This window comes from Geotrypetes seraphini, chromosome 1 (assembly GCF_902459505.1).
Source record: "Geotrypetes seraphini chromosome 1, aGeoSer1.1, whole genome shotgun sequence".
Taxonomy (NCBI): domain Eukaryota; kingdom Metazoa; phylum Chordata; class Amphibia; order Gymnophiona; family Dermophiidae; genus Geotrypetes; species Geotrypetes seraphini.
In genome coordinates this window covers 431,893,803-431,906,310 of record NC_047084.1, presented here as the reverse complement: position 1 = coordinate 431,906,310, position 12,508 = coordinate 431,893,803, and the positions used below count along the sequence as shown (strand labels likewise).

General features: G+C 46.3%; 1 protein-coding gene across 1 annotated transcript in view; it reads right to left on the bottom strand.

The window, feature by feature from the left end:
- Window positions 1–755: 755 nt before the first annotated feature.
- The window catches only part of PLAA (phospholipase A2 activating protein), a 152,192-nt gene continuing 140,439 nt past the window's right edge, over window positions 756–12,508 (bottom strand). The window contains exon 14 of the mRNA XM_033919326.1: window positions 756–1,690. Within this exon, the coding sequence (XP_033775217.1) occupies window positions 1,125–1,690 (566 nt within the window). The 3' untranslated portion in view covers window positions 756–1,124. The remainder of the gene's footprint in view (window positions 1,691–12,508) is intronic.

The window sequence follows — 12,508 nt, the reverse complement described above, 5'->3', positions numbered from 1 at the left end:
CGGATGATGTTGTGGCCCAAGGCACTTGAGGCACCTGGTGTGAGGGTCCGTGAGAGAAATCGCACGTTGACACTGGCTACACTTCTTGAAGCCTGTCACTGGCCGGAACAGAAGGAAAAACAGCCGCTGCAAGGTCGAAGCCCCTGGGCTGCAGCCGAGCGGCCTGCCCCGGCAACCGAACGGAAGAAATAAATATATATGTATTTTTTTTACTAGAAATAAAATAAAGTACAAACAGTGATTCATGAAGAAAAACAACATAAACCGTGGTGTCGAGAAGGCACAAAGTGAAAAAGTTAAATGCAGAGAGTCAGACGGACTTCTCGGCTCCGTGGAAAACTGAGAACTGAGGAGACGCGCCCTACGCTGGGCGGGAAGGCGCTCGCGCATGCGCGGTGTGGTCGACTTGAAACTTCTAGTTTCTACAAGCAAGTCTGCTTGCGAGGCTTCCGCATCCGGGCTCCGATGACATCACCCATATGTGAGAATAGGCTGCCTGCTTGTCCTGGGATAAAGGATATTACTTTGATTATCTGAACTAGCTATCCTACAGTAAATAACTGTGCTATTTGTACCTTAAAACCCCCCAAAACAGGTGCCTATTTGGGATTTCCAATCTAGGCAACCTGTTATCTAATTATCCTTATAATGCATAACTTATGATACAACCCCTGTATGGTTGAGTAAGACTTAGAAACTAACACCAGAACAAATGCTCAGAACAGCTATGTAACTAATAAAAAAGTCACACAATCTACAATCAGTGCAAAAGGCTTTATTTAGTCTGTTTCAATTTCAATAACAAGTTAAATCTTCATTAAATTTATACTTTAACCACATCCACAGCATTCTCTCAACTATGGTTATAGTACTGCAAATCTGAAAACAGTATTTCTCTTGATACTTTAGGGCAGTAGTTCTCAACTCAGGCCTTGGGACACACCCAGCAAGTCAGGCTTTCAAGACAGTATCAGTGAACAGGCAAAGGACATTTCTGCATGCACTGCGTACAGACAAATATCAAGCATATTTACTATGGCTATGTTGAAAAAGAGACTGAATGGGCACGTGCCAAGGCCTGGGTTGAGAATATTTGCTTTAGAGTTTTCAAATACTGGAGAGAATTATAGCACATTTAGAACAAGTTTACAGCACTCACTTATTTTAGCAGGTTCCGATACAGCAGCATATTTTTTGATTTGAGAGTCAATGCCTAAAGACTTGGCCAGCTGGATGGCATTTATATCATTGCTGATCAGTGTCCCCAAAGCCACAAGCAGCCTGAAAGCAGCTTCAAGGTCCTGTACCATTTCTATGGCTGTGCTGATGACTGATAGGCATTGTGCTTTCCCCTCAATGTCATTGACTTGGTGTAAACAGATTGCATAGTTGAGTGCCAATGTGGCCAGAGCAATGTGAATACTTTTATTGCTACTCGCTTTCAGTTCTATTGCCTGCGACAGTATCTGGTCCCTGTGGAACATCATGAGTTTCTGACCTGGTTGCCAGGCAAAACAATTACAGAGTATTCGAAGGGCAAGCATCTGGTTTGCTTGTTTGCCCTGAGGGTTCAGGTGCTTTATGAGGTAGCTGCAGAACTGACCAGTGGCTTTGTCATTGCACAAGTTCTCATTCACACTGGGGTGCCGGATGGCCAACCGAAGAATGTCTAGTGCTGGGAAGACTATATCTAGAACAGAAAGGAATGGGAGCATTATTTTTTAAAAATTTGATGCACACACAAGAACATCTCTCAAACGTGCAGAGCTTTATTTGCTGCTAATGTGACATACTGCCAAAGTTGTAGAATAGGAACATTACACTTTAAATCAAATATATTGCATATTTTTCACCAGCTAAAATTCTAACACTCATGTGTATATCACTGGAAAACTATTGCCAACCACTTTCTTTACAGAGTTTCTGCTAATTAGTATGGATAACCTAAGAACTGTGAGGTACCTACTAGAGAATGACACGGTGGTGGTTACCCGCGGCTAGCCGCGTTTAGCCGTGGGTAACCCGCCAAAACGGGGAATGAAAACTAGCAGTCGCTGTGGGGACAAGGCCACCACCCGCCTGCCCAATCGATCCTAGTATTTAGCCAGCTCTCTCCCTTCTCCTCACCTTAGTTTGTAGGTTTTCTTTTTCGGCGACCTGCACGCTATCAAAGAGCCGCGCACCAACTGCTGCTCAGTTTCGATCTTCTGCTCTGACGCAACCAGAAACAGGAAGTTGCAGCAGAGCAGAAGATTGACACTGACCAGCCGTGCGTGCGCGGCTCTTTGGGAAAGCGTGCAGGTCGCCAAAAAAGAAAGCCTGCAAACTAAGGTGAGGAGAAGGGAGAGAGCTGGCTAAACACTAGGATCGATTGGGCAGGCGGGTGGGGGCTGCGGGGAAAGCGCGATCCATCTGTAAGATATGTTACATGCATTTCTACTAGAGAGCATCATTTTTTGGTTAACGCTGAGAAAAACATGTGCCACATCAATCGCCTGTAATGCACTAGTTGCCATTGTTCATTATTTGCTGGAGTAGTGGTTGGTACTTAAGGTGTAAGAAGAATGAATGTTTTGTACTAAATAACACCATCTACCCTACCTGCTTATTTGGAACTTTGGTTATCTAGATGTGCAGTTCTAGAAACCGCTTTCACTATTATGAGCTGTCTACCTCTATTGCATGTTGAGGGAAGAGGAAGTGGTGGTTGCAAACTTACCAGGTGCAATACCATATTAATATAGCATATTACTTTGGAGATGAAGGAACAGGCATTGCTTCTGCCCAACCAGGCTCAAACTGGAAGGAGGGAGTGAAAGGGAAAAGGATTCTGGGCCAAGGGGATGAAGACGGAAAGAAAATCCCACAGCAGGAAAGAAAGGGAAGGACAGGCAGATGAGCCAGATGCTAGAAGCAGGGGGGGGGAGAAGATGGGTGCTAGACCAATTGGGGGGGGGGTGAAGGGAGAGGCACAGTAACAGCAAATGGAAGATGCAGAGAAGACACACAGTGGATGGAAGGAATTGAATGAGAAGATGTGGAAAGCAGAAACCAGACAACACCTCGGAAGCGGAAATCCATGCAGGACGTACTTCTTGAACGGAGAAACTTTAACTAGGACTTCAGCAGAACGAGATTTAGGAGTAATCATCAGTGCAGACATGAAAACTGCCAATCAAGTGGAGAAGGCTTCATCTAAGGCAGGCAAGGCAGATATTGGGTTGTATCAATAGAAGTTTTGTCAGCCGAAAGCCTGAAGTCATAATGCTGTTCGTTGTACAGGACCATGGTGAGACCTCATCTGGAGTACTGTGTGCAATTCTGGAGGCCACATTACAGTAAAGATGTGCGCAGAATTGAATCGGTTCAGCGGACGGCCACCAGGATGATCTCGGGGCTCAAGGGTCTCTCGTACGAAGAGAGACTGAACAAATTGCAGCTCTACACTCTCGAGGAACGTAGGGAGAGAGGAGACATGATCAAAACATTTAAGTACCTCACGGGACGTGTCGAAGTGGAAGATGATATTTTCTTTCTCAAGGGACCCTTGGCCACAAGAGGGCACCCGCTCAAACTCGGGGGCGGAAAATTTCATGGTGACACCAGAAAGTATTTCTTCACAGAGAGAGTGGTTGATCATTGGAACAAGCTTCCAGTGCAGGTGATCGAGGCAGACAGCGTTCCAGACTTTAAGAATAAATGGGATACCCATGTGGGATCCCTACGAGGGTCAAGATAAGGAAATTGGGTCATTAGGGCATAGACAGGGGGTGGGTAATCAGAGTGGGCAGACTTGATGGGCTGTAGCCCTTTTCTGCCGTCATCTTCTATGTTTCTATGTTTAAAGGTAGAAAAAAAAATTATATTTATTTATTTATTTTTTGCTTTAGGATAAAGTAGTATATTAGTTGTGTTGATAAAAATTTATAAACAAAGCCCTGCCAGCTGAACATCTCTTTCTCTAGTTCAGCAGCAGGAACTTTGATTTATAAGAAAGGAATAAGCTAAATATTACAGTAATAAGGCTTATATGGATGCAGCAGGGACAGTGACGAGGCGGTGAATGGGATGGCAGTGGCGGTGACGGGGCGGTTAAAGGGATGGCGGTGAAGGGGCGGTGAAGGGAACGGCAGTGACGGGGCGGTGCAGAGGATGGTGGGCCAGGGATGGGGCGGTGACGGGGACAGATTTTTTCCCCGTGTCATTCTCTAGTACCTACGCAAAGGGAAAAGTCATACAGTGGGTATATATTTTTTTAAGCCACTGGTTCTCAACTTAGTAAATATGCATAAGATAAGTTTTTGTGTGTTAACTCCATTACATGCAAATCTCACGCATACGAACTATGGGTTTCCTGAAAATTGGACAGGAGAGGTGTGTCCCAAGAACTGGGATGAGAAGAACCTCTACTTTAAACCATTGGGAACATTTTGAAAATTGATTTTAAAAAATAAATAGCTGGGGGGCGGGTCACATGATAAGAACATAAGAACATAAGCAGTGCCTCCGCTGGGTCAGACCACAGGTCCATCTTGCCCAGCAGTCCGCTCCCGCGGCGGTCCGAACAGGTCACGGCCTGTCTGAGACACCAGAAGTGGCCCCCTTGCCACCTTGGTTTCCCATTTGAGTTTTATCTTCCCATCGAAGTCCTAACCCTCCGGTCTTGCACATGCACTACCTGGTTGGGTTTCTATACTTATTACCTGGTTAGCTTTCTATACCTGTGTTACATCCCAGCACCTCTCTCAGTATCCCACGATCCCTTTATCCCTCAGGAATCCGTCCAATCCCTGTTTGAATCCCTGTACCGTACTCTGCCTGATCACTTCCTCCGGTAGCGCATTCTAAGTGTCCACGACCCTTTGGGTGAAAGAAAACTTCCTTGCATTTGTTTTGAACCTATCTCCCTTCAGTTTCTCCGAATGCCCCCTGAGTGGACGCCACATTGTTTGGCTCTGCTCCGACCTCCCCATTAACCCCCTTTTTATGCTTGATTTTTGCATCGCAACTGTGCTTTTCCGATAGTACTTGAGTTGCTTAAAGATTGCCCCAACGATTGGCAGCAAATTGAGGTGCCTTCAGCTTATGTAGGCTGAGTAATGTCCGTTAAAGCAGTGTGGCAGGGGAGAGACAGAGTAGTTAGCCCACCGAAGAAAAAGCACAGTTACTTACCGTAACAGGTGTTAGCCAGGGACAGCAGGTAGCTATTCTCACATATGGGTGACGTCATCGACAGAGCCCGGATGCGGACGCCTCATAAGCAGACTTGCTTGAAGAAACTCGAAGTTTCGAGTTGCCCGCACCGTGCATGCGTGAGTGCCTTCCCGCACAACACAGAGTGCATCTCCTCAGTTCAGATAGCTAGCAGAGAAGCCAACCAGGGGAGGTGGGTGGGTTGTGAGAATAGCTGCCTGCTGTCCCTGGATAACACCTGTTACGGTAAGTAACTGTGCTTTATCCCAGGACAAGCAGGCAGGTATTCTCACATATGGGTGACCTCCAAGCTAACCAGAATGGGATTTTGGGAATGTTAGCAATTTAGGAGAATAAATTTTGTAATACTATTTGGCCAAACTGTCCATCCCGTCTGGAGAAAGTATCCAGACAATAGTGAGAAGTGAAGGTATGAACCGAGGACCAAGTAGCAGCCTTACAAATTTTCTCAATAGGTGTAGATCTGAGGAAAGCTACTGAAGCTGCCATTGCTCTGACTTTATGGGCTGTGACTTTACTGTGAAGGGGTAATCCAGCCTGGGCATAGCAGAATGAGATATAAGCTGCCATCAAGTTGGAGATGGTACGCTTAGAAATAGGATGTCCCAATTTATTGGGATCGAAGAAAACAAAAAGTTGAGGAGCAGTTCTGTGTGGTTTGGTGCGTTCCAAGTAGAAGGCCAAAGCACGTTTATAGTCCAAAGTATGAAGAGCTGATTCTCCAGGATGAGAATGAGGCTTTGGAAAAAATACTGGAAGGACAATGGATTGGTGAGACGAAATTCTGAGACCACTTTAGGTAGGAATTTCGGATGAGTACGAAGAACAACTTTGTCATGATGGAACATAGTGAATGGTGGGTCAGTAACTAAAGCTTGCAGCTCACTGACTCGTCGAGCAGAAGTGAGGGTAATGAGAAATACCACTTTCCAAGTGAGATACTTCAGATGAGCCTTATCAATTGGTTCAAATGGAGGCTTCATGAGTTGAGTAAGGACAACATTGAGGTCCCAAACCACAGGAGGCGGTTTGAGAGGAGGTTCGACATTGAAAAGTCCTTTCATGAATCTGGAAACCACCGGATGAGCAGAGAGGGGTTTCCCTTCAGTGGGCTGATGGAAAGCCACAATTGCACTGAGATGGACTTGGATAGATGTAGACTTGAGGCCAGAATTGGATAAGTGCAAAACATAGTCCAAAACAGAAGATAAGGAGGAATGTTGAGGCTCCTTATGATGAGAAAAACACCATGTAGAAAATCTAGTCCATTTCTGGTGATAGCATTGTCTAGTTGTGAGCTTTCTAGAAGCCTCTAAAACGTCTCTTACAGATTGAGAAAACTGAAGAGAGGTTATGTTGAGAGGTACCAAGCTGTCAGGTGTAGAGACTGCAGGTTGGGATGAAGCAGAGACCCTTGACTCTGTGTAAGCAGAGAAGGAAAAACTGGTAGAAAGTATGGCTCCCTGCTGCTGAGTTGAAGTAGAAGGGAGTACCAAGGTTGTCTCGGCCACTGAGGAGCAATCAGAATCATGGTGGTATGATCGTTCTTCAACTTGACCAGAGTCTTGAGAATGAGAGGGAATGGAGGGAATGCATAGAGGAAGAGATTTGTCCATTCCAAAAGAAAAGCATCCGCCTCGAGGCGATAAGGAAAGTATATATTAGAGCAGAACTTAGGCATTTTGTAGTTGTGGGGAGCCGCAAAGAGGTCTATCTGAGGCGTTCCCCACTGTGAAAAAATGTGATGAAGAGGCGAAGAATGGAGTGTCCATTTGTGAGGTTGCAGTAGACGACTCAAGTTGTCCGCCAAGCAATTCTTTGCCCCTTGAATGTAGACAGCTTTGAGGAAGGTGTTGTGGCGGATTGCCCAGTCCCAAACCTCCAGAGCTTCTTGACAGTTAGGCAGACCCTGTCCCTCCCTGTTTGTTGACATAATATATGGCGACCTGGTTGTCCATCCGAACGAGGACTACTGTGTCGTGAAGCAGATGTTGAAAAGCCTGGAGAGCTTTGGAGGATCGCTCCGAGTTCAACTGATTGATATGACACTGACGATCCGTACTGGTCCAGAAGCCTTGAATACGGAGACCATCGAGATGAGCGCCCCAAGCGTAGGTCGAAGAGTCTGTTGTGAGGACCTTCTGATGAGGGGGTATTTGAAAAAGCAAACCTCTGGAAAGATTGGAAGAGAGCATCCACCAACGGAGAGACTGTTTCAAAGAAGGAGTGACTGTGATGTGTCGAGAAAGAGGATCGCAAACCTGCATCCATTGAGAAGCCAGGGTCACTGAGGAATTCTGAGGTGAAGTCTGGCAAAAGGAGTCACGTGTACTGTGGAGGCCATGTGACCTAAGAGTGCCATCATGTGTCTCGCTGAAATGGAAGATCGGGAAGACACTGTATGACAGAGTTGAAATAGAGCTTTCAGACGTTGCTGTGGAAGGAATGCTCCGAATTGGGCAGTGTCCAGAAAAGCTCCGATGAATTGTAGAGTCTGAGAGGGTTGAAGCTGAGATTTGGGAAAATTGATCTCGAATCCAAAACTTTGTAGGAACCAGGTAGTCTGTTGGGTCGCTACAATAACCCCTTGAGACGTGGAATCCTTGATGAGCCAGTCGTCGAGGTAGGGAATTACCTAAAGACTATGATTCCTTAGAGCTGCTGCTACAACTACCAGGCACTTGGTGAACACCCTGGGAGACGAGGCCAGGCCGAATGGTAGTACTCTGTACTGATAATACAGATTCCCCACCTGAAATCTGAGGTACTGACGGGAGACCGGATGAATGGGGATATGAGTGTAGGCCTCCTTGAGATCCAGAGAGCATAACCAGTCGTTCTGCTCAAGAAGGGGATAAAGGGATGCTAAGGACAACATTCAAAACTTTTCTTCGACTAGAAATTTGTTGAGAGCCCTGAGATCCAAAATGTGTCACAGATCGCCCGTCTTCTTCGGAACCAGGAAGTAACGGGAGTAAAAACCCCTGTTTTGCTGCTCCAAAGGAACTGGTTCGATAGCATGGAGACGAAGCAGAGCTGGAGCTTCCTGAAGAAGAAGGGCGGTCTGGGATGGATTGGAAGGATACTCTCTTGGAGGAAGGTCTGGTGGAATCTGAGTGAAATGAAGAGAGTATCCATCTCTGAGGATGGTAAGCACCCAGAGGTTGGAGGTGATTGACATCCATCGGTCGTAAAAATGATGGAGACGACCTCCTATAGGGGGAAAATGAGACAGAGTCAGAACGGTGGAGGTTATGCTCTGTTTTAAACAGTCAAAAAGGCTGAGAAGCCTTAGGTGCAGCAGAAGGTTGGGGTTTTTGCTGCTTCCGAGGTTGCTGTTTCTTAAGAGGAGGGCATGGAAGCAGTAGGCGCAGAAGGAGCCTCGGTGGGAGTCGAGGCCGAAGACGCCTTTGAAGTCGAGGGATCAGTAGAAGACTCCATCTCGAAGAGCTTGTCCACCAAAATACGACGCTTGAAAGCACGAGGCTGAAGTGTTTGGCAAGGCAGGCACGACCTAGGATGATGTTTCGGCCCAAGGCACTTGAGGCAGCGTCCTTGAGGGTCCTTAAGAGGGTCCGTAAGAGAGATCACATACTGACACTTGCTACACCTCTTGAAGCCCGTGGCAGGCCGGGACATAGAAGGAAAAATAGCTGCCGCAAAATCGAAGCCCTTGGGCTGCGGCCGAGTGGCCTGTCCCGGAAAACAAACGGAAGAAGAAAATTTTTTTTTTTACTAAAATAAACTAAAAACAGCGATTCATGAGGAAAAACACACAAACCGCGGTTGAGAGAAGGCACAAAGGAACGAAGTTAAACACAGAGAGTCATAGACGGACTTCTCGGCTCCATGAAAAATTGAGAACTGAGGAGAAGCGCCCTGTGCTGGGCGGGAAAGCACTCGCGCATGCGTGATGCGGGCGACTCAAAACTTCGAGTTTCTTCAAGCAAGTCTGCTTGTGAGGCGTCCGCATCCGGGCTCCGTCGATGACGTCACCCATATGTGAGAATACCTGCCTACTTGTCCTGGGATAATGGAGGATTCGCAAATGGAAGTAGATCTGGTGGGGCTGATAGTATAGCCCAAGGAGACACCGCAGGTGTCTCTCCGCCACCTGTCCCAGCTTTACGGCGCATTCCGAAAATCAATTAGAATCGCTGTTTGACAAATTCATCTCCTAAAGAGAAGCCTCTCCACTCTCAAGGATATATTCCCTATCTTTCAAGATGCAATTTAATATCCTCTTTCTATTTCTTATGTAACCCTCATTCTTGCCTCCTGTAATTCGCTAATTGTCCAGCCTTCTTTGAATGTAAACCGCCTAGAAGTTTCTCGACTATGGCGGTATAGAAGAATAAAGTTATTATTGGACGACAAGCTGGCTAAGCTGCATATCTCAATGGAGGACATCAAAGAGAGCTTAGCAGGGCATGCTGTGAGACTGTAGGAGGCAGAGGCACACATATCTGTGGAGGAGGATTGGCTCTCCACGGCGGAGGGGAGACTTATCTCCATAGAAAGTCAAGTTGCTGCTAGAGAGGATTGAGGACCAGGAGAATTGCAGCAGATGAAAGAACCTCTGTGTAATGGCCTGCCAGAGATTGTAAAAGATTCTGAGCTCTCCCAGTGGATGGAATGCTGGCTACCTCAGGCGTTGGGACTCCCCTAAAGTGTGGGCCCGTACATCTCGTACATGTGGAGCGAGTACATCGCACTTTCTCAACTATGCCGTAAAAGCAAAACTCTTGGACATATAAAAAACTGCATCTTTGATTACAAAGGAGAATATTTCTGCTATTTCAAAATTTCTCCCTGTGGGTGGTGGAGCAGTGCAAAGCCATGGCACTTTTCTGCTCTCAGTTGTTTGCGAGAGAAATCAAGTTTGCCTTACAATGCTAAAGTGCACCTCACGCATGAGAATCGTACCATCATTCTGATCAAGCCTGAGGAGCTGCAAGTTTTTCTGGAATGGTTTCATCCTCCTCCTCTTGAGCCTACTGGTGGGGGTCTGAGGAGTTGGAATTTCTGTTAGAGGTTTTTGCAATGATGGTGTATCTCTGCAGAAGCAGGGAGGGTTTCACCTTGCAGGAGTTTGCTGCAGTTTTGGACAATGCTTCACTGGTGTTTCTCTTGACACGAGCTGGTGCCTTCCTCTTTCGTGGGTCATACAATCTGTGCTGCTAGTTCAGGGCCCCCAAAGTTCTGCAAACTTTTGTGACCCATTGCTATCTTTTTTTGTTGTTGTTGTTGATATAAGGAGATTATGGTATTTACCCTGGTAAGCTTTTCCAGTAGATAGGTAAGACATTCTAGACTAGTGTTCTTCAACCTTTTGACATCTATGGACCGGCGGAAATAAAATAAGAACATAAGAAAAGCCATTCACCGGATCAGACCCTAGGTCCATCCTGTCCGGCGACCCGCACACGCGGAGGCCAATCCCGGTGTTCCCTTCCAAAGACCCTGTTTACCCGTACCCCTCAATATGTTTTGCAAGAAGGTGTGCATCCAACTTGCCCTTGAATCCTGGAATGGTGGTCTCCGACACAACCTCCTCCGGGAGAGCATTCCAAGCATCCACCACTCACTGAAGAAACAGAACTTTCTGATATTTGTCCTGGGCCTGGTGCCCCTCAGTTTCAGTCCATGACCCCTTGTCCAAGTCACATTTGACAATGTGAATAACAATGTTTTTTGCTCTATTTTGTCGAATCCTTTTAGTATTTTGAAAGTCTCTATCATGTCCCCTCGCAGCATTCTCTTCTCGAGGGTGAATAATCCCAGTTTTCCGAGGCGTTCATTGTAGCTCAAATTCTCGAAGCCTTTTACTAGCTTCGTGGCTCGCCTCTGCACCCTCTCCAACAGGGTTATATCCTTCAGGTAGGGAGACCAATGTTGGATACAGTATTCCAAGTGTGGTCTGACCATAGCTCTGTAAAGCGGCATTATGACGTCCGCCGATCTGCTCGTGATTCCCTTCTTTATCATGCCCAACATCCTGTTTGCTTTCTTAGCCGCCGCTCCGCATTGAGCCGACGGCTTCATGGTCTTGTCTACCAATACCCCCAGATCCCTTTCTTGATCGCTCTTTCCCAATGCTGTACCTAACATTTTGTATTCATGTTCCTTGTTCTTCTTACCCAGGTGCATCACTTTGCATTTTTCTATATTAAACTTCATCTGCCACTTTTCCGCCCATTTCTCTAGCCGGTTCAAATCTCTCTGGAGTTATTTTGTGGACCGGCACTGGTCCACGGACTGGCGGTTGAAGATGTGGGCCAGACGTGTGTGTGCATGTGCGCGTGTGAACGCGCAATGTAATCATATTAACGACACACAATAGTTGACCACAAAATTAAAATACACAAAGCACACTGTATGCTTTTCAACATTCATTCCTACCAGAAAACAGATAACCCCATGCAAATACGAGACCAAAAACTAAAAGTACTAATATTTACAAACAAACCCTAAGATGCAAGACTCTGCAAGCAGTACAATCCCAGAGGAAAAGAAACAAATGCATTTCTTCCTGAACAGATAGCAGATGTAAATCAATCACTAAATAAAAAAATAAAATCATTCCCCCTACCATTGTCTCCCTCCCTCCATGCTGTGCCTTGACTTCTGGCCTGCCCCCCAGCGTTGTCTTCAGTCTGGCTCCCTCTTCCTGAGTGCTGCAGTGCACAAAGCCATGGGTAGCGGCTCCTTGCGCATCCTGCGCCTCATCTGGAAGCCTTCTCTCTGATGTTGCAATGTCAGAGAGAAGGCTTCTGGTTCAGGCGCAGGACACACATAGGAGACTCTTATATAGTAACATATAGTTACATAGTAACATATAGTTACATAGTAACATAGTAGATGACGGCAGATAAAGACCCGAATGGTCCATCCAGTCTGACCAACCTGATTCAATTTATATTTTTTCTTCTTAGCTATTTTTGGCCAAGAATCCAAAGTTCTACCTGGTACTGTGCTTGGGTTCCAACTGCCAAAATCTCTATTAAAACCTACTCCAGCCCATCTACACCCTCCCAGCCATTGAAGCCCTCCCCAGCCCATCCTCCACCAAACGGCCATATACAGACACAGACCGTGCAAGTCTGCCCAGTACTGGCCTTAGTTCAATTTTTAATATTATTTTCTGATTCTAGATCCCTGTGTTCATCCCACGCTTCTTTGAACTCAGTCACAGTTTTACTCTCCACCACCTCTCTCAGGAGCGCATTCCAGGCATCCACCACCCTCTCCATAAAGTAGAATTTCCTAACATTGCCTTTGAATCTACCACCCC